Below are 26960 nucleotides of genomic sequence, written 5' to 3'. Positions count from 1 at the left end.
CCTAGAATTGTCTAGACCAGGCTGGCCTAGAACTCATGTCTTCTCTGATGCAGGAGCTCGCTCTGTCTCTGTCTCTGTCTCTCTCTTTCTCTCTGTTATTGTTTTGCTTTGGGACAAGGTTTCCCTGTGTAGCTTTGGCAGTCCTGGAACTCACTCTGTAGACAGAGGTGGCCTTGAACTCAGAGATCTGCCTGCATCTGCCCCTGAGTGCTGGGATTAAAGGCAAATGCCATGACCGCCCAGCTGGCCTAGAAGTCCCAATACAGAGTTCTAGGATTACAAGTATGTACCTCCATGCCAGACTCAATTATCATTTCTTGAAAATAAAAAAAATGTTATGCAATGTAACAATATTTTTTAAAATTCTCTATTAAAATTATTGTGTATATGTGTGACTTTACATGTACATGCAGAGACACACAGAGGCCAACAGAAGCTGTACTGTGTTCCTCTGTCCTCCCCCACTTACTCCTGTAAGTCAGGGTCTCTCACCTAGTTTGGGACACGTTTTCTCTGGAGGGTAGAGGGCCAGCAAGCAGCAACAATCCTCCCGTACCCTCTGACAGGAGTTACAGGAATTTGCATGGCACTCCTAGGATACCTGGTTTGCTATCCTGGTACTGAAATCCAAACTCTGGTTTTCACAACTGTACATCGGGCACTTTTAACTAGACCAGTTCTCCATCCCAAATCCACTTTTTCTGTTAGTCAGGATAGTGACTCAGCCAGCACTCGGGAAGCAGAAGCAGGCAAATCTCTGTGAATGCCAGGTCAGCTCGATCTACAAATCAAGTTCCAGGATGGCCAGGAAAACAGAAACTCAGTCTCAGTGCCTCTCTCAGCCAGAGTGACTCAAATTACTTAATTCCTATTTTGGTGTATTTCTTAACCAAGACAGAAATGAATACTTAACATTACTTTTCTGTGTTAGGGTTTGGTTCTGAAGTGTGCTGCAAGCTTGGGCTATAAAGATTGTGCTCCAGCATCAGTGCTCAGAGGTGAGATGCGCCTGGACCTCAAGAGTGCTGATCACATCAACTGACGTGACTGGACCTATCTCATCAAGTGATTGATTTGTGCATTTACAACTTAATGAACTTGGAGATCGGGATTCCCTTACAAAGGTGGCCAGTTTTGTTCTGACCGACCCTTCTGCATGACACTCGGCCTCATCACAGGGACCCAAGTAAACCTAAGTGCACATGGGCTACAACTGCTAAAAGCATGAGCCTTCCCTCCTTTGGGTCTCAGACACAGTGTCGGGGAGGCTAAGTAATACAATCCACATGTTCAGATCTTACAGGTATAAATTATAAATGTAACCTGCTCATGGGAAGGTTTAAATAGACACCCAAAAGACGGAAAATTGTAGAGTTCCCAGATGTTTTTCAGGAAACCAAGAGGCAAAATGATCATTTTATAGAAATGGAAACCAGACTGAGCCCAGAGGTTTAGGCCTATAATCTAAGCACTTGGGAGACAGAAGGAGGAGAGTCCTGGCAAGTTCATGGCCAGCCTGACCTGAAGAATGAGTTCCAAGACAGCCAGAGATATGTAGGGAGACTGCCTCAAAACTAAAACCAAACCCAAACCAACAAAAGCACTTAGGTCTGGCTCTGTCCTGGCCTTTGTGAATAATATTCATTCCCTCAGTGTGGACAGGCTCTTGGAAGAGTATGGACAAGAGAGTAGATGGACAGTAAAACTGGACAGGGAAACCTGAAAAGACCCATAGGAGCCACCTCAGAAGCATGAGGGCCAGAGTTCTGATCCCCAAACCCACAAAGAAGATGGGCAGTGATATACACTATATTCTCAGCATGGGAGAGAAGAGGTGAACATACACAGGTTCCAGGATACTTGGCGGTAGCTAGGTTTGCCTACCTGGCAAGGCTCCAAGCCATTGTGGCCCTGTCACAGAACAAAAGTTATAAAGTGCCCGACTTTATAACTTTTCTGTGTGTTCTGACGCACACACAGAAGGTGGGGCACTGTGGTACACATACAAAACATGCAACTGCATATATTCTAGGATTCAGAGTACATGGCATGGAAAATGGGAGAAAGAGGGGCTTATCTCCCGGACCTTCATTGAGAGAGACTTTACAATCTCCACACCCAGGATAGGTCATTCAGAACAGAATGAAATGGGAGGATTAATCAAAGGAAAGAGAAAGAAAAATACTGCAGCCACACCAGTAGCTCGGAAGTCTCTCAGATCACAATCGCAGATCTTGACCCGTCCCCCACAGTCTCCTGAAGCTCACCATCAGCTCAACCTTCACACTCATGCAGGGTAACAGAACTTACCAAACGATTTTCATCGAACACTTCAAAAAGAATCCGGTGCTGTTGTGGAAGGACCTGAGTGAAAGAAACAGCCTTTCTTTAAAAACATAAACACCCACCTGTAGATGCCAAGAAACATCTTCAAAATGAGCAACTGATGACCCAGTTATGCAGTTCCATTGCACCAATAGGCCACTCCCATGTCACACACAGCCACCCTCGTTCAAACACTTTTTGTTGTTGCAACAATATGTAGTATTTTTCAAAGCTAATGTCTTCAACTTTTGCAGACATATTTCAGTAGTTAAAATCTACTTAATACCAAACATAAAGGAAGCTTTTTTAATATACCTGAGGTTGAAGATATTACATAAAATTATATTTTGGAAGGGAGAGATGGCACATGGCCATGGTAGCTGTCCTCAGACACACCAGAAGAGGGCATCCGATCTCATTACAGAGATGTGGTTGCTGGGAATTGAACTCAGGGCCTCTGGAAGAGCAGTCAATGCTCTTAACCACTGAACCATCTTTCCAGTTCCCCTCACCTTTTTTTTTTTATTTGATCTTATCTATTTTTTTTTTAGGTTATCCTGTCTTTCAAAAAAAAAAGAAAATCAATACTCAAACAGACAGGACCACAACATGTGATTCTATTTATTCATAAAAACCAGGAAAGCAACCATAAGACTCCAGGTTTCCACACATATAATAACCTTATATGTAAATGGCTGCAACTCATCAATAAAGAGGCACAGACTGGCCTCTTTTAAAAACAAAATCTAATTATCTAATAATATAATTATCTTTTTCTAAAATGAAACAAACAAAAAGCCCATATCCTTCAGGCAACAAAGAATGGACTATCCAGGGAACTGAAACTGAGAGAAAGCTGGCACAGTTTTGCTATCTTACAAGGTAGGCTTCACACCAAAATTATTCAGAAGTGGGTTTTTTCTGTTTATTCATTTTTTTAAATGACTGCATATAACAATCCACCAAAAAGATGCAATACCTATAAATATATTTACAGCAAATATTGAGGCTCTCAACTTCACAGAACAAACATGAAAGGGTATAATATATCAGACAGGACTCACAGTGATGGAGGTTGGTTTGATCAGTACCTCACTCTCATCTCTAGATACATCACTCAAACTAAGTCAACACAGAAAGCTTAAGAGCGATACTACACGGCTGACCAAACTGAGCTAGCTGATAGCTATAGAACACTCCATCTACATTTAAAAGATATAGAATACACATTCTTGTCAGCAGCCCACAGAGCCACCTCTAATATAAACCACATTCTAGGCCATGAAGCAAGTCTTACCAAGTACAAAAGAATCAATATAATCTCATATCTTATCAGACCATGGTAGAAATTAAACTAGAAATCAACAAAAGGAACACCCAGAGAAATTATACAAATGCGCTGAGACTGACAGCTCTTGATTAAACTCTGTATCATTAAAGAAATCAGGGAGAAAATGAAAAGGCTCTTGAGTGAATGAAAATGGGAGCACGCCTCATCAGAACCTTTGGGGTACAACTAGGGCAGCTCTGCCAGGAAGAGTGGGCCTCAGATGCTCAGGGTTAAGAGGGCCTGCTGCTCTTCCAGGACTCATGTCAGGTTTTGACTCCCACTCCAGGGGATCCTACACTCTGGCCTCTGTGAACACTGTACTCAACTCCACACATATCTACCCATAATTAAATATAATAAAAATCAATCTTTTTTTGAGACTCAGAAAAAGGCTGATGAGGTGGACAGGCTGGCAGGAAGAAAGGTTGCACGCAGGCCTGCGGGTCTAAGTTCGTTCTCTGGAGTAAACATGAAGAGAATCTGGCTCCCTCAAGTTGTCCTCTGACAACCACAGTGTACCTTGAGTGTACACACACGCATACACACTTGCTAAAATAAAGATTTTTTAAAATCAGAAATATCTGAAATATACTTATAATCCAACAAAAATTTGATATGAAATGGATAAATTTCTAGATATATCTGACCTACTAAAATTAAATCAAGAAGGAGTAACACAAAGCTGCTTAATCATCAGGACTGAAGCTGTAATAAACAGTCACCCAACAAAGACGGTCCCAGCAGGCAGATCCACTGCTGAGTGCGGACAAGCCTTGGAGGAAAGTGACTATCACTGGGCCTTAATCTGTTCTTTACAGCAGAAAGGGAAGGAGTGCAACCAACCTCATGCTACAACACCAAAAGCCAAATCTAAACAAGAAAAAAACAAGGCTATAGACCAATTCCCCTGACTCCTATACACACAGACACAGACACACACACACACACACACACACACACACACCCACCCACAGACACCCACCCAGACACACACACCCACACCCAGATACCCACACACACACACACACACACACACAGACACACCCACCCAGACACACACACACAGAGACACACACACACAGACACACATAGACACATACACCCCAACACCCACACCCACACACACACACCCACCCACAGACACCCACCCAGACACACACACCCACACCCAGACACCCACATACACACACACACAGACACACACAGACACACACACACACACACACCCAGACACACACACACACACACACACACACAGACACACACACAGACACACACACACACACAGAGACACACAGACACCCACCCCCACACCCCACACACAGACACACACCCACCCACCCACACACACAAATCTCACTAAATTCCTGTAACCAAACTTAAGAATTCACCAAAAGGGGCTGGAGAGATGACTCAGTGGTTAAGAGCACCAAATGCTCTTCCAGAGGTCCTGTGTTCAAATCCCAGCAACCACACGGTGGCTCACAACCATCTGTAATAAGATCTGATGCCCTCTTCCGGTGTGTCTGAAGACAGCTACAGTGTACTCATATATAATAAATAAATCTTTAAAAAAAAATTCACCAAAAAAGTGTACCCTGACTAAGCTGGTTTCATTGCAGGGAGCAAGCTTGGCTCAACATGTGCATATCAATGAGAGCTCAATCAGAACATAAATAGACCTGAGGGTAGAAAGCATTTGACTCAGGCAAAAAGGACTTTGGCAAAGTTCCCTGAAGAATATACCCTAACATAATAAAGGCTGTCACAACAAACATTAGCTAACATTATGATAAACTGGGAAAACTTAATAGCATAACCTCTAAAATCTCAAGGGAGACAAGGGCACCCACTTTCCATGCCTATTCAATTTAGTGCTCTAAGTCTCAGCTTCAGCAGTAAAAGGAAGAAAGAGAAGAACCCAAACAGAAGTCTGATCACGTTGCAGATGACTGATCCTTTACTTAAAAGACCCTAAAGAGGGCTGGAGAGATGGCTCAGCGGTTAAGAGCACCTGACTACTCTTCCAAAGGTCCTGAGTTCAATTCCCAGCAACCACATGGTGGCTCACAACCATCTGTAATGGGATCCGATGCCCTCTTCTGGTGTGTCTGAAGACAGCGACAGTGTCCTTATATATAATAAATGAATAAATCTTAAAAAAAAAAAGACCCTAAAGACCCCACCAGAAGAGGCGTACAATCTGATTAACACTCTCAGCAAAGCAGCATCTACAAAATCAATGTGCAAAAACCAGTAAGTTTTTCTAGACACCGGTAATACTTGCCAAGCAAAAAATGAAAACAAAACAGAAACCTGTGGAACTAGAAAGAGGGCTCAGCACTCACAGCCTCATACACGGTAGATCACCATAAGTTCCAAAAAAGCAATTGCCTTCTTTTTATATTTAGGGACACCAAGTACACATGTGCTTTACATGCATACATGCAAAAAAAAACCAAAAAACAAAAAACACTCATACACATAAAATAAGATAAAATAAATAAATCTAACAAAAAAATTTAAATACATATGAGGTAAAAGCCCCTCTAATTAAAAGTTCAAGACACTGAAGAGGTCGAAGACATTACTGAATGTAAGAATATAGAAAAAATCTCCCAGAGACTAGATTTAATGTTGTGGAAATGGCTATTACCAAAAGCCAACTTCAAAATCAATCCAATCCCTATCAAAACTACAATGAAAATGATTCACAGAACTAGGAAAAAAAATCTAAAATTCAGTGGAAATAAACAGACTTGAAACAGCTATTATCAATGGTCACTAGAACAATATACCATCCTTAGCAGAAGGAACAATGCTACATAGTAAGAAAACAAAACACCATTCTGGGAACACAAAGCAGGCATGGAGGTGAAGGACCAAGAAATAAACCCAAAGAAGAGTCACCCAATTTTAGACTCAACTGTGAAGAACTGTGGAGAAGATCCGGCTGCTTTAATCCTGGTGTACTTCCAAATTAGGAGAATGAAACCAGATCCTTACCCCTATCTTATACAAAGATCAATTCAAAATCCAAAGACCTTAATGTAAGCTCTGTAAAACTGTCTGGGAACATACTTTAAAATGAAAATATAGGCAATAATTTTCTGGTGCTAATAATATAAGAAACAGTGATAACAAGTGGGATTATATGAATTTCTATACAGGAAAAAAAAGCCAGCGTGATGGGAACCTGCAGATGGAATGAAATGTCTGCCAGCCACACATCTGATGGACACTAATACCTCACACAAAGAGAGCCACAAAAATTAAACTTTAAAAGAATCAACTCATTCAAGTAAGTAGGCTGATTGCCAAAGAAGAAACACATTGGCCAATGTATACTTTAAAGAGTTCAACTGCTCTTTAGGGGATTCTCTCCCACCCCAGCCTCAGGACTGTGTCAGGAAATGAATGACAACAAATGATGGGGAGGATTCCAGGGAAGAATCATTATTCACTGTGGATGGGAATGTAGACTTGTGCAGCCACAAACAGGAAGCGGTAGGGAGCTCCGTCATGAGAGGGAACTGGGGACTGGGGAGTGCCTCAGTGGCTAAGAGCACTTGTTGCTGTGCAGAGGATCCGGTTGGCAGCATCAGTGGTCCACAACCATCTGTAACTCCAGTTCCTAGGAAGCCATCACCCTCTTCTGGCCCCCACAGACACTAGGCACGTATGTGGTGCAGAGGCACACAAGCAAGCAAAGCACTCACACAAATATAATAAAATAAATCAATCTAAACACTTTTAAAGCCCTGAAAACAGGAAAAAAATTAATTGAAAACAGAACTACCATTTGATCCAGCTGTAAGTCTTGGGTTAATGACAAAAAAGAAATAAAAAGGATAGGAGAGGACGTAGACTGCTGGGTATGGTGGAGGGCAAAGTTTACTGTAGATAAAAGGGAGACACACAGCTGAGGTAGACACATCTGGGAGAGCAAAGAGTGGTCATGACCCTAAAACGTGGGGAGAGGGGGAGGAAAGGGAGAGCAGAGAACCAAGTACAGCAGCCAGAAGGACAAAGGTACCAGGAAAAACAGAGGCAGGAAGCAAAATGTCTGGATTCCGTAGGAAGCGCCTGTGGGGAGCTCGGCCTAACCCCCAGAGAGAGGAGCTGGGGAAAGCTGGAGCCAGGACCACTTCCATAGGTTAAATAGGCACCCAGCAAGTTAGTACAACAGAGGGACTCGCACCCACATTTACTAGTCTCAGTCACAGCAGGAGAGGAATGGATGAAGAAAACGTGCTCCATACACAGGGTGGAATCGGAGGCAATCATTAAGAAAATGGATGCAGGGGTTGGGGATTTAGCCCAGCGGTAGAGCGCTTGCCTAGCAAGGGCAAGGCCCTGGGTTCGGTCCCCAGCTCCGGAAAAAAAAAAAAAAAAAAGAAAGAAAGAAAAGAAAATGGATGCAGCTAGAAATATAAGTGAAATAAGCTCCTGAGATAGACAAATACTGTATGCGTGTGTTTGTCTAGAGTTTAGGTCACAAAACTAGACGTGGGGCCCTAACAGCAAAGGAAGAGATCCTAAGCAGGGCAGGAAATGGAGAGGGTAACAGAATCCCAGCAATAAAAAGGGGAAATGCAGCAGTAACTGGGGGACGAGGGAGCCAGCCCGGGAGGGCAGGACTACCAGAGGGCAGGGGAGGGGATGACTGAGAACGATACCGCTGCGGAAAAACGCACTCTGTATGTCAGCCTGGAAAATGAACTGAAAGAGAAGACTGTCTTATACTCTGAAGCCATCGAGGATATTTTTACAGTCAGTGCTCACATTTTCTTAGAGTTAAAAAGCAAGAACAAAGAAACAAACTCTAAACAAGTAGAGATAAAGATGAATTTTAGCTTTTAGTTCATTCCTTTCTGTAGCATCTTTATATTAATATTTTCACTAACAAGTAAATGTTATCAAAAGTAAATAAATATTTATAATGAATATAATGTATAATAGTTAAATATGAATTTAAAAATAAGTAAGTAAATCAAATAAATCAAAATCAAATAAATAGGCAGGTGGTGATGCTGCATGCCTTTAATCCCAGCACTTGGGAGGTAGAGGCGGCAGTTCTCTGAGATCAAGGACAGACTGGTCTACAGAGCAAGTTCTAGGATAGCTAGGGCTACACAGAGAAAAGAAACCCTGTCCTGAAACAAAGTAACACAAAATAAGAGCAGATGTGCAAAAAAATGTGGTTCAGTGAAAAAAATGCACATTATTTCTGAGCAAAAATGCAGTAAGTAAAGTAATGATACATTTGAGAAGTCTTTGAAAATTCTAAGCAACACCCACGCAAGGAAACTGCCCAAGGCTGACAGAGCAAAACCACAAGTGAGTTTCACTTTTCTTGGAATGACTCTAACCAACTCGGAGCCATTTAAGATTCTCAAATCTCAGACGGGTTTCGAAAGCTCGTTCTGACGAGCTCCTGAGTGGAGGAGACCTTCCTCTGAGCAGGAACAGGAGAAGGGCCTTGCTGGCGCTGCACCGGAACGCAGACTTGAGGGTCTATGCCGGCCAACTTCTTCCCTTCTCTTATCTACATCAAAACCAAGGGGTTTCACAGAGGCCAACGGACGCAGTTGCAGACACATACAATGTTTTAAATGACCACTTATTTTCACTTTATGCGCTATATTCTCTCTGCATGTATGTCTGTGAGGTATCAAAGGCCCTGGAGCCTGCAGTTTGGTACACAACGAACAGCTGAGAGCGGTCTTGTGGGTGCTGAGCATTAAACCCAGGACTTCTGGAAGAACAGCCAGTGCTCCTAACTGTTGAGCCATCTTTCCAGCACCTACCTCTTTTTAATACAGAATTTTGTTTTAATAAAACAAAATAAGTACTTATTCAGAAGCACATGCATCAGAGGTAGGAGTGCAGACAGGCCTGACAGCTGGATTGTGAGCTAGGGTCTGAGCAAGATCAGAGCTGTGGAAAGTACACTGAAAGAGCAGAAAGGAAGATATCTTTTAAAAGCACACTGGCCATGCGTAAGCATACAGGCAAACAGAAAAATGAGGCCAAAAAAAAAAAAAACCTATTTTAAGGAAAATACAAGCAGAAATGATCCAGCCAAGAGACTGGAAATGCAATTCCACCCTTCAGGGAACCGAAAGGGCTGGTGGAGAACCGTGCCCCTCAGAATCTCCTGGGAGCTGGAATAGCAGGGCTGGAATCTGAGGTGGGGTGAGGTAAGAAGGCTGGAAGGTCAAGAAAGGTGTGTAAGAGCCACATCTACTTATCCCCAGGAGGCTCCCAACTAAAGTAGGCTAAAAGCACACCAAGTGTCCAGCTTCTCAATGGCCTTTAACCATCAATTGCCTTATATTTATCTTTCATAATAAGATTAATGGTTCCTACTGTATCATCAGAGAGCTCCCAATGTTAACTCTCTTTTAAAAGATTTATTGAATTTTTGTGTGCATGTGTGCCTGGTACACGCAGATGTGAGAACGGGGCGCTGGATCTCCTGGAACTGTATTAACAGATGGTTGTAAGCTACCATTTGGATGCTGGAAATTGAATCCCAGGACTTCTGTAAGAGCAACAAGTACCTTTAATCTCTGAGCCATCTCTCCAACCTCTAATTTTAGATCTCAAAATTTTTCTCTGGGTGCCTGGGCAAGGTGGTACACACCTTTAATCGTAGCACTCATAATACAGAGACAGGTAAATCTCTGAGTTTATGGAACTAGTCCAGACCAAATGTTAGCATTCTAAGCTCCACCCCCACAGTTAATTGGCAACAGCCAGGTATGCCTGATATAAAAGGGGCTGCTTGCCCCCTTCTCATGCTCTTGCTCTTGCCTTGTCCCCACCTCCATTCCCCATCCCCTCCCTCCTCTCTCCACCTGCAGATTGCTGGTCTCTACTCCTCTTTCTCTACCCCCAACCTCGGCCTTTCTCTGCCCCTACTACCCTCTTAACTCCCCTCCCCATACCCTGTGGCTGGTCCTTAGGGGATGGGGGGGGAGGAGAGATGTCTCAGCAGAGGCATCCCCTTCCCCCACACCTCACTACACCTCCATAGAACATATCGGCCCCTCTCTTTTTTTTTTTTTTTTTTTCTTTTTTTTTTTTTTTTCGGAGCTGGGGACCGAACCCAGGGCCTTGCGCTTGCTAGGCAAGCGCTCTACCACTGAGCTAAACCCCAACCCCATCGCCCCCTCTCTTTATCTTTATATAAACACACCACCAAACATCGCTCACAGTGAGACTCTTGTCTCAGAAAAAGATTTTAAATTTTCTTTTAAAAATTTTGGATCCAGTGCAATGTGTCAGCTGATTAGTTTGTTATGTAAGCCTGGCCTGAGTTTGACCCCTAGACCTAAAGGTGGAGGGAGAGCCAGGTCCACAGAGCTGGCCTCTGATCCCCGACAGACACACACACACACAGAGGCATGTGCATGTTGTGCATGTCCTCACTCACAGACACATCTCTCTCTCTCTCTCACACACACACACACACACACACACACACACACACAGAGACATGTGCATGTTGTGCATGTCCTAACTCACAGACACATCACACACACACATAATAAAATTCAAAACTCTAGGCACATTCCAAGATGTTATTTTAGAATATTATAAATGAGTACTTATGGTACCCACAGAGGAAAAAAAAACTTTTTTACTGAAATAAAATACTTACTCTGAATAGTATTTCTTCGTTCCATTTTGGATTCAAAGACTAAAAGACAATAAAAATAGTACAATTTATTTTTTAAAATAACTTGCCATAGAAAAACAATTTTATTAAAAATCTTTGGAAGCTGGCTAAATCTAACCTTTTTGATAGTTTTCGTCTGCACGCTGGTAAGGACTCCACTCATCGGGTCATACAATGTCACTCTTACATAAGGATCACTGTTAAAAGGTAAAAACAAAAGTTTCAGTAGTAGTTTAGTCCAAATCTTCAAATTACCAGATTTCCAGTTCTATTGTTTCTATTATTTTGTACCCTAAAACACCAGAGACCTGCACACAGGCTCTGGTTTATAGAAACTTACTAAAACCTTTAATTACCACATCAGTAAAATGGACAGAGATTTAGAGTATAGCACTTGGGAGAGTGGGGCCCACACCTTGACTGGGCAGCAGGCCTGGGTGCAGGTGAGCCATCCTGGAGGGCATCATGAGAGCAGGAGGGCTGACCCTGCCTCCTGCCAAGGGCAGCACTGGGTGGCCGAGCCAGGCAGGGCAGTGCTGGAGAGCTCACCCTGATACTGCAGAAAAGAAGCTGGTCCGTTGGCCAGCTCACTACCACCCAGGCCCAGATCCAGGGCACTGAATTGGCCCACCTCAAATCATGAGAATGGCTGAGGCACGGGAAAAGGCCAGCCCTGCTGTTCCAAAACTGGAGGATCTCCAGACAGAGCAACAACTGGAAGGAGTCCTGATGATCTAATATTGATGGTGTCACAGAAGTCAGAGATCTTGAACAGACCAATGGCAATGAATATTTGCAAATGAAGATGTGTGGACAGAGGAATATACTGTTACACACCATGGCTTCCACGATGAGACGCTTCCCAAGCTTTTTGTTGTTGTTTGCTTGCCTGCTGTTTTATTTTGGGGAAGGTTGCAGGGGCAAAGGACAGATATGAGGGGATGGGGAGATAAGTAGAATTGGGGTACATAATACGAAACTGACAAAGAATCAATAAAAAGATTTTAAAAAGATAGTAAGGAGTAAAAAAAAAGATTTGGAATGCAGACCACTTAATGACTCTTACAGACTCTAAATATTTTTGAAAAACTGCAGTTTAATTACATTTGCAGGTACAGCAGGGCACAACTTTTTTTCCTTAGGTAATTTTTATTTACATTTCAAATGTTAGCCTCTTTCCAGTGGGGCACTTTTAACCCAAGCAATCAGAAGGCAGAGGAAAGCAGCTTACTATGAATTTCAGGCTAGCCAGGGCTACATGGTTAAATCCCTTTCTCAAAACAAAGATGTTGTAGAAGCCCTTCCATTTTTTTTGAGACTTAGTTTTTATTCATGTTTATGAGTGAGTGTGTGTGTGTGTATGCACATGCATGCAGATGCCCATTAAGGTCAGAAGGTATCAGGTCCCCTGGCGTTATGGTTTCAGAGTCATCTAACATAGATAGGTACTGGGAACCGAGGACTCAGGCTCTCTGCAAGAGTAGAAAGATGGCTACTCTTAAGTGAGCCACCTCTCAAGCCCCAGAAACCCTCCTGAAGGGAGACAGATGGCTTTGAGGAGCCCAAAGAGGCACTCTGTCTAGCACATCCACCAGAGAAGGTCCCAGTCAGCCCATTTCACCAACTCCTTTGTCCTAACCTTTCCACATTCTGAAACTCCACTAATTCCTTCCTCTGGCAATGCAGAGCATGTCTTTCTTCCTTTCTCAATTAAAGGTACAGGAGAACAGTTGGTAAGAGCTTACATGGCAATTACTCCACATCACACTGTTCAAACAGCTTCTGTGGATCAGGGTCAGCTGTGATCCATTCCTCCCAAGTTGTAGAGACTACACAGTAGTCTGAGGGTGGAGGCTGAGGCCACAGCACTGCTCTCCGAGAAACAGCACTCAACACAGCAGCCCCACTTTGCATATTCCGCTCCCACAGCTCTTAAGAACCAGAGTGCTTTCTGTCTGTTCTCAGATCTATTCTGAAAATGCTTTGAAATACTCATGTCTGGGTTCTCTCCCGGACAGGTTATCATGTAGCCCAGGCTGACCTTAAACTCTCTATGTAGCTGAGAAGGACCTTGACTTTCTGATTTTCCTGCCTGGACCCCACGTGCTTGGATTACAGACTTGCATCACAAGCAGATTTGGGGTTCACAGCCAGGACCTTGTATATTCTAGGAGAGCCAAGCTACAGCCCAGCCCTACCCTCAGTCTTTCTTAAGCCACTTTAGTATTGTAAGTTTCAAACTGATTACCCCAAGGTATTCTTACCTGGTCTCCTGTTCATCTACATTTCCCTGTCTAATCCCATCCATAGTTTTTGGGTTTTTTTTTTTTTGGTTTTTTTTTTTTGAGCTGGGGACCGAACCCAGGGCCTTGCGCCTTCCTAGGCAAGCGCACTACCACTGAGCTAAATCCCCAACCCCCATCCACAGTTTTTATAACTAATTATATAATATCAAACAAAAACTGCAAAAATTGCTGGATACAGCGGCACAAGCCTTTAATCCCAGCACTTAGGAAGCAGAGGCAGACAGAGATCTCTGTGAGTTCTAGGCCAACCAATGCTACATAATACCCTGTCTCAAAAAAACAAAACAAACAAACAAAAAACCCACAAAAGTAAATATTAACTCTAACCCAGATAACCTGCCATCTAGACAATTTTTTGTCCTATTCAGTGGTTCTGCTCATTTTTTAACTGAATTTATATTACTACTGAGTTATAAGATAGTTAAAACTAGGTGTTAACAGGTTAACAGGTGTCCGACTGCTTCTTTATTGCAATATCCTCATCTGAGATTTCTCTTAGGTCTTTAAGTGTACACACATCATGGTCAGTCTTGGGTCAGTGAGCTGGAGCAGACTGAGCAGACCGACAATTGATTCCCCGGAGCCCACAAATGGAAGGAGAGAACGGATTCACACAAATTGACAATCTACATGCCATGCCAAGGCATGTACACATTTACACACACACACACACACACACACACACACACACACACACACACGGGGTAGAGGGGGAGGGAGGGGGGAGAGAAGAGCGTTTTCTTCTACTTCTCCACACAGTGTGGCTGACTCATATATTTACCTCCTGGGATCACAATGGAATCACGAATCACAGCAGACAATGCAGATACTTCAGTGACTACTTCTCAGGCATAGTGTGATGCTGCAAAACTCATGGGAGCTTGCTCTAAACTCTCACCAGTCAGAAATAGAAATTCACATGGGAAGACCTGAATCCCATGTTCTCACCCACATAGCACAGTGTGAACTCCCGTGGCTCCACAGCTGCCACTGCCCAGTGAGGCGCACTTTGCTCTCTCTGAGGTTTATTCAGTTACCGACCATTCCTGTGACTTTTACTGAGTTGCCCTGTGTTCACCCGACTGACATTCTGAACCCAACTTCTCTCCTGGCAATGGGCTCCCTTCGTGGGAAGGAAGAGTATGGACCCAGATCAGACCAGTCATGGGGCATTGACCAAGATATGCAAATCTCCTGAGGCACGTCTGGTGACTTGAGGTTTTACCATAAAAGCGTTCTGAAAACACAATGAAATCGCTGGAGCATCGTGAGGGCGGGTCTAAAGTTTACAGACATTCCCTCTTGAGACCTCATAACCAAATTAGAAACAAATACACAAGAGTTAATTCATAAGACCTGTAAGAGTGGATCAAGGTAAAGACTCCAGGGGCTTCTGAACCGTAGACTGTAAACAACAAGTACATGCTTGGTTGAGATAACACCAAGTTTCAGTTAAGATTATCAGGCAGCAAAGACAGACAATGCTCACAAGGCCACGACTGTTACTGTACTGTGTACATTTGAACATCTATTTTGCAGTCAAGTATGTTTGCTCTGCAACCATTAGGATGTGTGTTCTTAAGCCAAAGACATAGGTAATACTGTACAAAGTTGTTTTTCTCATTTTAAGATTTATTTTTAATTGTGTGTGTGTGTGTGTGTGAGTCTGAATGCTGGTGCTTGCAGAGGCTAGAGGCTTTGGACGCCCGAGAGGAAGTTACAGGTGCGTGAGCTACAAGACATGGTGTTGCAAACAATCTTGAGGCTCTGGAAAAGCAACAAGCAGGCTCAATGGCTGAGCTTTCTCTCTCCAGCCTCATGTGATTTTTAAGAAGTATCTGTTTTAACAATTGTGAAAAAGGCATGAGTGTCTTTATCAATTACTATAGAATTTTTCACTTTCCTTTAATCCTGTCAAGTTCAAGCCATCCATCTCCAAGTTCTGTTAGCAGGCATATATCCATTTCTGACTATTACGTATCCTGGTGACTTTATTATCATTGTGAGATATTTGAAGTACTTTCGTGTTGAGCCTTATTTCATCAGATTCTGATTGTTGTTGGTTTTGTTTTCCAAGACATGGTTACTCTTGTGTAGCCTTAGCCATCCTGAAATACTCTACGTCGATCAGGCTGGCCTCAGAGATCCACCCACCTCTGCCTCCTAAGTGCTGGGACTAAAGGCGTGCACCACCATGAGGGGCTCGTACTCATGGCAATCTTCATTATACCATCTCTGCATCCATTCCATTTTCCCCAACTTAGCTGTATCAATTATTAAGCTGTATTTAAGTGTATGTTTTTTTAAAGAGAGTTTCATTATTTATGTGCACACAATGCATGCTTCTGTGTTGTATATATGTAGTGCCTGCCACAGCCATGAGAGGGCTGCATCTCTGGGAGCTGGATTTACACACAGTTGTAAGCCAGTCGATGTAGGTGCTCTGAAGCAAGATCTAGAATTCTCTAGAATCCAGCAAGCACCTAGAACACGCCTGTCTCTTCGTGCCAACACACCCTCTACATAATGACTACCAGATCTTTCTGCCCTCCTTGATCCATGCCCCCCACATCCCTCACCACCAGGGATTCAACACAGACCGCTCCAGTTGTAGATTCTTGAAGGTATCGCTGTGTAACTCAGCCTGGCCTACAATTCCTGAGTGGTGGGATTACAGTCGCTTTCACCACATTTACTGAGTTTTATTTTCTAATTTCTGCCCGACATTTACTTATCCCATCAATGTTTCATGTATTACATGAATATATTACATGATTAGAAACAATATATGAATGCATGTTTTCCTTCCTTTGTCCTGTCACCATTAAAAAAATTGTTTTGTATTGGCTTTTTAATTGTTTCAAGAATTTCATTTTAAAATTTCTTTTACAGCTATGGTGTACAACTGTGCTTGCATAGCTATGGTGGCACTGGCTCATGCCCTTAATTCCAGCAACTGAGAGACAGAGGCAGGCAGATCTGAGTTCAAGGCCAGCCTGGGCTACAGAACAAGTTCCAGGATAGCCAGGGACATAGAGAAATTCTGTCAACAAACAAAACTACAACAAAAACCCTGCAAATGTCTGCTCTTATAAAACCTAGCGTTCTTTGCCTCACTGCTGACAGATGGCTTATTTATGTCTCCTACTTTTTAGTGATTCATTTGCCTTTGCTTTCTATGGCACCATTCTCCCACATAGGGTCACAGCAGACACGTCCGCCCTTTGTGCTGTAATTCCCATGGGTATTCTTTTCATCTATATAAATCCCTAAGATAAGGTTGGGAGTCCCGAGTCCAATGGATTCTGTATAAGGTTAAGAGCACTTACTGCTCTTGCAAGGGACCTAAATCTGATTCCCAGCACAAACATGGCAGATCACAGCCATCTGTAACTCCAGTTCCAGGAGACGCAATACCTTCTTCTCATCTCTATGAATATCAGGCATACACACATATACATGAAGACAAAACACCCTCACACAAAAATAAAACTTTTAATTTCAAAAAAAAGTGTCTGAAGATTCCAGGTATTTATTGCTTCTGATGCTCTTTTCCTCTCTTCACCAGGAACTTTAACCTGCTTTAACGTTTCTTCTTTAAAAAGATTTGTATGTGTACTTGTGAGTGCAGTGCCTGTGGAGGCCACGTGAGGGCGCCAGATCCCCTGGAGTTGGTCACAGGCGGGTCCCTGGGAATCCTCAGTAAGAGCAATTCCGGACTGCTGAGACAACGCTCCAGTCCAGTTGTATATTTCATTTATTGTTTCCAGATTTAGACACTTACTCTTTAAAAATTATTTTATTTCATTATTCAGCTCTCTGATCTTTCTGGAACGTAGTTAAAACAGATCTTCCTTCTTTATCATCTTCTAATTGGTAAATGATTCCCATTAATCTATATTCAGTTCATCTTTGCTCTATGTATCCATTCAGCTATCATAACCAACCAAAGTACTTTAATTTCAAATATATTTTAGTTGTAGAATTTCCCCCTTTGTCTGTCTGTCTGTCTGTATGTATGTATGTCTCTACTTCATTCCTGAAACTTCCAAGGTTTTGACTGACCATGAGCATATACTCTTCCCTTCGGCCCAGTTTTTGCTTCCTGAAGACAATGTCTCGCTATGTAGGCCTGGCAGCCCTGGAACTCAGACACTCCTTGAATTCAGAGATCTCCCTGCCTCTGCCTCCCACCACACTCTCTCACAGACTCTTTATTGACTGACTTTACTGTGCTCCACTTCCCTGTCTCTTCACAGACCAGATAACTACATGTTGTGTCACGGACACTGTAAGCTGAGTTACAGAGAATCTAGGTTCTATTATTTTTCCATGTTTATCTACCTTGTTTGGACAAGGGTCACAACCTTTGTTGGGCCAGTAGCTCTCCGCTCAGATCTTCTGACACCAGCTGAGAGTACAAATCTTCCAGAATCCTTACCACTGCCATGCTTCCTTCCAATCTGTTCTTCTCATTTCTCCACCATGAGAGTCCAACCTGCTCCAGGGTTTCAGGCTGTGGAGACTACCTCTCCCGTTCCAGGTTGTAATTCTCCCTGGCTTCAGACTAATTCCCATAAGGGAACCACTCCACACCACTGCTTCGCTCTCATGTGGCTCCGCCCCAGTACTCCCCGCTCTGCTCATTTGATGCTCAGAGGTACTTTTTCTATTGCACCCAGAGATTATGGTGGTTATTATCTGGTAAAGGATTTAGAGACTTAAAATAAAAAATCTATAACTATCACTGATCACTATTACAGATACCAAGAAAATAATCAACCACCTAACCTGTAAGGTCCTCACTGTACACCAAAATTTGTTACTATCATTCAGATTTTCATTTAATCAAAGTCCAAGAAAGAAATATTATTTCTTTAAACTCCAAACCCACGTATCATACTTACCTGGCTCCCAAGATGTCTTTCTTGGCCAGACCTATGCCAGCTATAACCTTCACTCTCACAACTCGCGTGTCATCCTAAAATGCAAAGGGTGGTTTTATTTAAGTAATTACAAGTTATCTAATACAATGATAATCAGAATACTAAATTCAGAGAATATTTAAAAATAAGTAATCTGATTAAAAGGTATATAAAAGAAGATAAAAACAAAATTTATCATTTTTAGATACATTTGATCACACACACAAAAAGCAAAGAACTAGAGTCAAGTTATTACACACAATAAGAATTTAGCCTTAAAATTTATAAGAAAAAAAAATTTATAAGAAAAATTTAATGACAATGGTAACTAAGGAAGTTTCCATTGTTACCACGTTCACTACATAAAATCAAAAGCTCATCATAATCATTTGTAATAACTACTAAGAAAAGGTAATTTTAAGTCTCATTAAAGAGTTTATAAATAACAGTGAGCGCACTATGATATGTCAAATAGCAATGATCTTGCAGGTCACAGTGGAATGAGGTCCTATAGGAGAACTTCCTTGTCTTAAAAGAGATGTCTCATCTAAGGGGAGCTGGGTGAGGAGTTGGTGGGGTGAGAATGGTCAAATTACATTGTGTATGGCTAGGTGAGGTGATGAACCACTCTACTCCCTTGGCGTCAACATGAGAATAATTTAAGACCAGCTTGGTTTACAGAGTTAAGTTTCAGGCTAGTTGGGCTATATAATGAGACCTTGCCTCAAAAGAAATCAATCAACCAATCAATCAATCAATCAATCGTGGGGCTAAGAAATGGCTCAGTAGTAAAAAGCATCAGCTGTTCTTCCAGAGGACCTGGATTCAATTCCCAGCACCTACATGGTTGCTCACAACCAACTATACGTCCAGTTCCAAGTTCTGGCTGAAGAAGCCCTCTTCGGGTCTCTATGGACACTAGGAACACACACCATATACAGACACACATACAAACAAAACATCCATACACATAAATAAAAATTTTAAAAACGTACATTGTGAAGCTCGAGATATGGATCCGCAGTGAAAAGCACGTGCTCCTCTTCCAGGGAACTCGGATTCAACTCCCAGCATCCACATGGTGGCTCACAAGTATCTGTGACATCACTTCTGGGGGATCCACCACCCTCTTCATTCTTATCCAGACAGAACTCCCATACCCGTAAAAATTAAAAAAAAAATACATGATTATGAAATTCTCAACAAATTAATAAAAATATTACACTTTCTAAAGTGATACATAACAAAATATTCAGGGGAAAATGGCACAAACTCTGTAACTTATTCTCAATGGCTCAGCAAATAAAAAGTTGGATGTGAGTCTATCTGTGCATGTATAAAAAGGAAATGAAGGCAATGTTTCCAAGCTGTGGACTGGACTGATACACTCTCTCTTTTTTTTTTTTTTTTCGGGGGGGGGGGCTGGGGATCGAACCCAGGACCTTGCGCTTCCTAGGCAAGCGCTCTACCATTGAGCCAAATCCCCAACCCGATACACTCTCTTTTAACTATCATACAGACTACAAATAGTTTAAATCCAAAAACTGGATTCATTTCAGCAACTGGGAAAAAATATCCCAACAAAAAGCAACTTAGCGGACTTATTTGGCTTACAAATTCCTCAGTCCGTCATGGAGGGGAAGTCAAAGCAAGAATCCAAGCAGGTCTCACATCATAGCCAGTCAAGAGCAGAGACCTGCTGGCCATTAGTCAGCTTTTCTTACATTGTTTGGAATCTCTGCCTAAAAAGTCTGTAGGGCAGTTCAGTATAATGAAAACTTCCATAAACTCAGTGCACAGCCTGGTAAAACCACATTCATTCTTTTGTTTACAGACTCAGGCTAACTGGGCTGGCTAGTTTTATGTCAACTTGACACAGCTATTGCCATGAGAGAAGGAACCTCAATATAGAAAATGTCCTAAGGCTGGACTGTAAGCAAGTATTTTTAATTAGTGATTGATGTGAGAGGGCCCAGCCCATTGTGGGCCAGGCAACATCTGTGCTGGTAGAGCCAGGTGCTTTAAGGCAGGCTGAGCAAACAATGAAGAACAAGCCAGTAAGCAGCCTCTACATTAGCTTCTGCCTCCAGGTTCCTGACCTGTTTTGAGTTCCTGTTCTAACTCTTTCAATGACAGACTACTACGTGGCCAGTGTAAGTTAAAAGCCTTTTCCTCCCCAACTTGCTGTTGGTCAGTGTCTCTTCAGACAATAACTAAGACACTAAGTGAGAATAAGTTACCAGGGATGTGTGCCCCTCACGTTAGACTGGGTCTTCTTACATGAAGTAGCCATCGAGACACCCCCCACAGATCTGACTCAGACAATTCCTCAAGAGCCTTCCCCTTCAAATCTGTACATGGCTTTAATGCCAGCACTCAAGAGGCAGAGGCAGGCTGACAGATCTCTGGTCTACATAATGAGTTCCAAGGCAGCCAGTGCAACACAGTTAAGACCCAAGTCTCAATACACATATTTTTTTCATATACATGTTTAAAATTGTACCAGATACAGAAACAAAATTAGTAAAAATGCACAAACTTCAAAGGATAATGTTAAGAACACTGTTGAAGGACGTGAGAGAACTAATAAATGGAGATACTCTCTGTGTTTGTGAGGACTATATTTAATAAGTTGTCTACTTTCTCCAAAGTAATCTGTAAATCCAATACATTCCAATCTCCAACCCCTTGAATTTTTTGTGGTCTTAATAAATGACTTGAGAGTCCATACTGGAATATAAAAACAAGACATTAACAATGGTACCCAATTACTATCTTATATAACATGTGTAAGAAACAAAATTCACTGGGCAGTGGTGGCTCAAGCCTTTAATCTCAGCACTCAGGTGGCAGAGGCAGGCTGGTCTCTGCGAGTTCGTGGCCAGCCTGGTCCACACAGTGAATTCCAGCACAGCCAAGGTTACACAGAAAGACCGTCTTGACAAAACAAAATTGAAAAAAGTTCACAAGAGTGTCAGCAAAACGGTGCCATGCCCCCTGGCCCTTGCTGCCAAGACAGGAGACTCAATTTCAATTCCCTAGACCCACATGATGACAGCTGACTCCCACAAGTTGTCTTCTAACTTCCATTCATGCACCATGGCACACAAATGTATACGTGCGCACACGCACACACACAAGTAAATAAATGTAATTTTTTAAATCTCAGAAAAATCTTCCCAAGAATTTCTTACTATTTCTATGAATTTAAGTAGGGAAGATTCAGGGCTGGGAACAGGGCTAAATTAGTATGTACACACATGCAGGATGCTATGCATGCACACGTGTAGCCAGGAGCGTCCTGAACCTTAATGCAGCACCACACCCATAAACCCAGTGCTCTTGCTAGACAAGCACTTGACCAACTAAGCTACAATTCTAGCCTCAGACGCTGGCATTCTCTTTTGTTATGGTTTACTTTTATTTTTAATTAGATGTTTGTGTTTGTGGGTGGGTACGTGCATCTGTGTGGGGGTTCCTGTGAAGGCCAGTAGAGTTCGAAGTGATCCTCTGGAGTTCGAGTAACAGGTTTGCTTGTTTGTGTGCTGCCTAATGAGTGCTGGGAACTGAACTCCGGTCTCTACATAAGCACTAAGTGCTCCTAACTACTGAGCCTTCACTCCAGCCCCCAACACTGTAACTCCTATGTAGAAAATTTCAATCTGCTTGTCAACAGAAAAAGCCAAAGTGATACCCTTCTTTTTAACACCCCACCCCCAATCTTCAGTAAGTGCATCTAACTAGGAAGCCTACTTCTCACAAACACTAACTGGGAAACAGTTCCCAGCCTCTAAAAAGCTGGCAGCCCCCTGGGAGGACAACAGGTAGTAATCCTCAGGCCCACATCTTCTCTCTCCCACTAAAGACTGAGGAGAAATGCTTGGCACCTCTAATCTAACAGGAAGCAGACAGGCAGATCTCTGAGTTCCAGGCCAGCCTGATCTACAGAGTTCTCCAGGTGATATAGTGAGACCCTGTTTCAAAAAAGAAAGGAGGTGATGAGTTATTTTCCATAGTTAATCCTAAGTGGCCATCAAAGCAAATCTTGTAAATTATATTACACTTCTTCATTTAGCTAATGTTTTAATAGTAAAATTTCTACAAACAGAACCTCTTTCCACAGGCTATGCATAAAAGAACTAAAACTCGGGCTGGAGAGATGGCTCAGTGGTTAAGAGCACTGGCTGCTCTTCCAGAGGTCCTGAGTTCAATTCCCAGCAACCACATGGTGGCTCACAATCATCTGTAATGGGATCTGATGCCCTCTTCTGGTGTGTCTGAAAACAGCTACAGTATACTCATATAGATAAAATAAATTTGATAAAAATTTCTTTAAAAAAAAAAAAAAGGACTAAAACTCATTGAAAAGTGGGTGTTAGATGCAACTTTTTCTATTCATCTTTCTCCTTGTTTCTGTTCCAGATCTGTGTGAATCTATTTCCTTCTTTTGGAGAGAGGAGCTTACAGCATAGCTCCGGCTGTCTTAGTCAATTGATCCTCCAGCCGGTTCCCCTTGGCTTGACAGGTGTGCTCTGATGCACTGCTACATGACTTTGACTTTATTCTTCCCCTGAGAGAAGGTCTTGCTATGTAGCCCTGGCTGTTCAGGACCTGACTATATAGACCACACTGGCCTCGAACTCACAGAACTCCTCTTGCCCCTCTCTCTCAGGTGCTGGTATTAAAAGCATGGGCTACCACATCTGGTATATGCAATGTGGGCTATCCAATCCATGGCTTCAGACATACATACTAAGCAAGCACTCCACCAACTAAACTAACCACACCCCAGCCCAACCACTTTTAATCACAGGCAGCAGGCTGCCTACTCTGAGTAGTCCGAGCTCAAGAGATGACACAGCTGCCATGTTTCCGTCTTTAAACGAAGAAAAAAATGTGTATGGGGGATGTTGTGGGGTGTGTGTATGTAAGTATGTGGCTATGTATGTGTGTTTGTGGTATGTGTATGTGTATGTGTTGTGTGTGTAGTGTATGAGATGTGTGTGCTGTGTGGTATTTGGTGTGTAGAGTGTGTGCTATTTGGTGTGTGTGGTATGTGTGCAGTGTGTGGTATTTGGTGTGTGTGGTATTTGGTGTGTGTGGTATGTGTGCAGTGTGTGGTATTTGGTGTGTGTGGTATGTGTGCAGTGTGTGGTATTTGGTGTGTGTAGTCTGTGTGCAGTGTGTGGTATGTGTGGTGTGTGGTATTTCGGGTGTGTGTGTGTGTGTGTGTGTGTGTGTGTGTGTGTGTGTGTGTGTTCGTTCCAAGCCCCCATTTGGTTTTGTGATAAACCAGAAAATAAATGCCAAATGACAGCATGAGCTTCCAACTATAACCAGCACACAAGAATTTCTATCTTTTTCACCATATAGTCAACTCCTTGGAGGCTGGCAGTCTTTTATCCTCTGTATCCCTGGGGCTTGGCACAACACACACAGAACAGTTAATGAACGTCTGCTAAGTAAATATTAATAACCCAATTAGCACCGCAGTGGAAGATGCTCACAACCATGTCTGTCTTCCTACCTCATTCCCTTAATGAGCACAAGTAGACACAGAAAAATAGGAGAAAATTGAGTCACAGAACCCATATCTAGACCTTTATCATGGGGATATAAGAGGCCCTGGGTCATGAAATCTTCAGGAGTGCAGATCCTCCATGAGTTCATGAAGTCCTTACTACAAAGGCAGCGCTCCTAGCCCCAGCTGCTGCTGAGCACCCACTGGCTGCCATAAAGATCTTTACTTCCGCTGGGCAGATGAAAAAGACAATCAGGAATACAGATACTGGGCCCAGAGGGAGAAAACAGACAAAGACGACTTTAACGATATTTAGTCTGTGACCAGCTGGCTCTGCTGGAAGGAGGTAGAAAAAGAAATCTGGCAGAGCCAGCCTCCCAGTAGCAACGGGAAACCCAAGGCCAGGGTCGGACCCCAACTTGAGATCCTCCACACTGAGTGGGTGTGCAGCAGGCAGGGGAGACAGGAAGGCATGGTAGGCGCAGAACAGCAGTACCTCCTGACTCCTGCACAATAACGTGGACTGCTCACTGTGGCCTCTGGCTACGGGACATGGAAGGCTGCTCCTGAGTGGCTAAACCATCGGGCTGCCTGCCACATTCTAAACGTTCCCCGAGGACTGGGCTTTTTTCTAAGGGTTTACTTATTTATTTTGTGTGTGAGCGTCTTGCCTGAACGTGCTTATGCACACCACATCTATGGCTGACTTCCACAGAGGTCAGAAGAGGGCATCATTTCTGAGGGCTGTAAACCACCATGTGGGTGCTGAGTAGCCAACCTAGGCCCTCTCAGTGCCCTTAACTGCTAAGTCCTCTCTACAGCCCATTTTGTAACATTCTAAAGAATATAAGCATTTTAGCCCACCCTGCATTAATAGCCCAACAGAACTTACTGCTCCCGTGCTCCAGTACCCACTCAGTGGCCTTTGCTTTGGCCTCTCTCCCCCCACTGCTCTTCCCAGCTTCACCAACTATTCTCAACTTCTCACATAAAGATGTAGTCTTATTTGTGTGTGTGCTGGTGCCACCGAGGCCAGAGGAGGGCACCAGATCTGGAGTTGGAATTACAGGTTATGAGCTGCCCCACCATGGTGCCGTACTTATGGTCCTTTACAAGCGCTCTCAACCACTGAGCCTCTCCAGACCCTTTACTAACAACTTTTATAAAAACAACTTTCTAGATTTCCCATGAGTAACCTCTCTCTAGGCCTGGCTTAGTTCATTTAATATGTCCTCCCTCCCACCCATTTTTTTTTTTAAAAATACCACGATTGCCCAAGAAATTAATTTCTAACCACAACACACACACGCACACGCAGGCACGCGCGCTTGCACACACAAACGTTTTCAAAATGTTGCAATAATTATCTTACATTAATAAAGTGCCCACTGTGTATAAACAAAAAGCTCTTTGGGAAATGGGAAAAATTGGAGGGCGCCATTACGATAGCGTTTGGAGGTATCTGAGAAAGGAATAGAAATTGGGGGGGGGTTGGGAATTTTCAGCTAATTGGGTCCGATCTTGATAAAAGGCACATGTGACCGCTAGATTAAGTAACAGGAACTCGCAGATTGGATTCTCGCACTCACACACCACACGCACACGCACAATCTGAAAGGGTCACTGTTAAACACTACGAAGTCTCTAATGCCCCACCCATTTGAGACAACCGCCAGCTCCATCGAAGCCCTCCTCAAGAGGGCCTCACTTTTAGTTGAGCGCGAGGCAAAGTCGCGATTAAGTTGCTCGACTGCAACAGACGGTTTTGCCTGCCGCAAATCCTTGGGCTGCAGTTTTCTTGGCCAACAGCTGTTGGGGGGGGTGGTCTTTAAAGTATTTATGATTTTTTTTGCCTTCATTTTTAAAAATACTAACAAAGGCCTTGAAACAAAGTGTGAACTTCCCACAGCTGACTCTCGCCGCGGAGTCGAAGGAATCCCACCCCACCTCCACCCTCACCCCCACCCCCACCCCCCTCGTTCCCACCCTGGTCTTCGGGAAGCCATAGTAGAAGAAAAGTCGCTAAGTTCTGTCTGCTCCCGCTGCGGTAGGAGCTGGATGCTGAGTCTCAGAAGGCCGCCCCACCCAAGCCATCGCCCTCTCCCAGAGGTTGAGCGCTCCCAGGCGAAGCCAGGGCCCCCCGGAGGCCGCCTGGGAGGCCCAAGGCCCTGAGCAGCGAGGCGAGCAGGCGGGGATCGGCTCCCTCGGCGGCCTCGTGCGCGCCTCTCTTCACCTCTCCCTCCCCGCCAGCCCCGCTCCGGAGCGCGCGGCCCAGCTCGGGCCTCGACCGCTCGCCTCCCCCGTCACGATGAGCCCCCGCGCGGCCCGCAGCCGCCCCGCACCTCGTCCTCCGAAAGCACTGGGGCCTCCGTGTCGTCGGCTGCCATGTCGGAGCTCATACTGCACGAACCGCCCCTGCTAGGCTGCAGCAGCGGGAGAGGAAGAGGAGGAGGAGGCGTCGCTGCAGCGGAGGAGGCCCACTCCGGGAGCGCGCGGGGGTGCAGGGGCGCGCGGCGGGAAGGGGCGGGACACGCTCTGCGGCTGCGCGCGAGGCTGGGGGGCTGGGTTGGAGCAAGCGTGGCGGGACTCCAGAAACAAGGAGCTCCGCAGGAGCGCGCGTAGAGAGGCCCGCGGCGGGGACGCGCGCGGGGGGAGGGCTGGGGAGGTTGGTGGCTGAGGCCCGCAGCCCCCGGAATAGGCGGGGGTGGGGTGGGGTGGGGGAAGGGACGAGAAACGTGGCTCTTCCGCAAAGAAACTACCTTGCGGTTTTGCTCAACAACAGGTCTCCCCAGGAGCCTGCCACGACTCGTAATGTCGCCTGCAGATTAGGCGTTTTAGCCCCAACCTAAAGCCACATTTGAAAGCG

General features: G+C 43.9%; 1 protein-coding gene across 1 annotated transcript in view; it reads right to left on the bottom strand.

Annotated features, from left to right (window-relative positions):
* The window catches only part of Nedd4 (NEDD4 E3 ubiquitin protein ligase), an 84915-nt gene extending 58394 nt beyond the window's left edge, over window positions 1–26521 (bottom strand). Inside the window, exons 1-6 of the mRNA XM_032910856.1 lie at window positions 26437–26521; window positions 19569–19733; window positions 18556–18629; window positions 11461–11539; window positions 11325–11363; window positions 2311–2364 (exon numbers count right to left, since the gene is read on the bottom strand). Of these exons, the coding sequence (XP_032766747.1) occupies window positions 2311–2364; window positions 11325–11363; window positions 11461–11539; window positions 18556–18629; window positions 19569–19733; window positions 26437–26493 (468 nt within the window). The 5' untranslated portion in view covers window positions 26494–26521. The remainder of the gene's footprint in view (window positions 1–2310; window positions 2365–11324; window positions 11364–11460; window positions 11540–18555; window positions 18630–19568; window positions 19734–26436) is intronic.
* Between the last annotated feature and the right edge of the window lie 439 nt (window positions 26522–26960).

The sequence above is a fragment of the Rattus rattus genome, chromosome 8 (assembly GCF_011064425.1).
Source record: "Rattus rattus isolate New Zealand chromosome 8, Rrattus_CSIRO_v1, whole genome shotgun sequence".
Classification (NCBI taxonomy): domain Eukaryota; kingdom Metazoa; phylum Chordata; class Mammalia; order Rodentia; family Muridae; genus Rattus; species Rattus rattus.
This window is presented reverse-complemented; position numbering and strand designations above follow the sequence as displayed.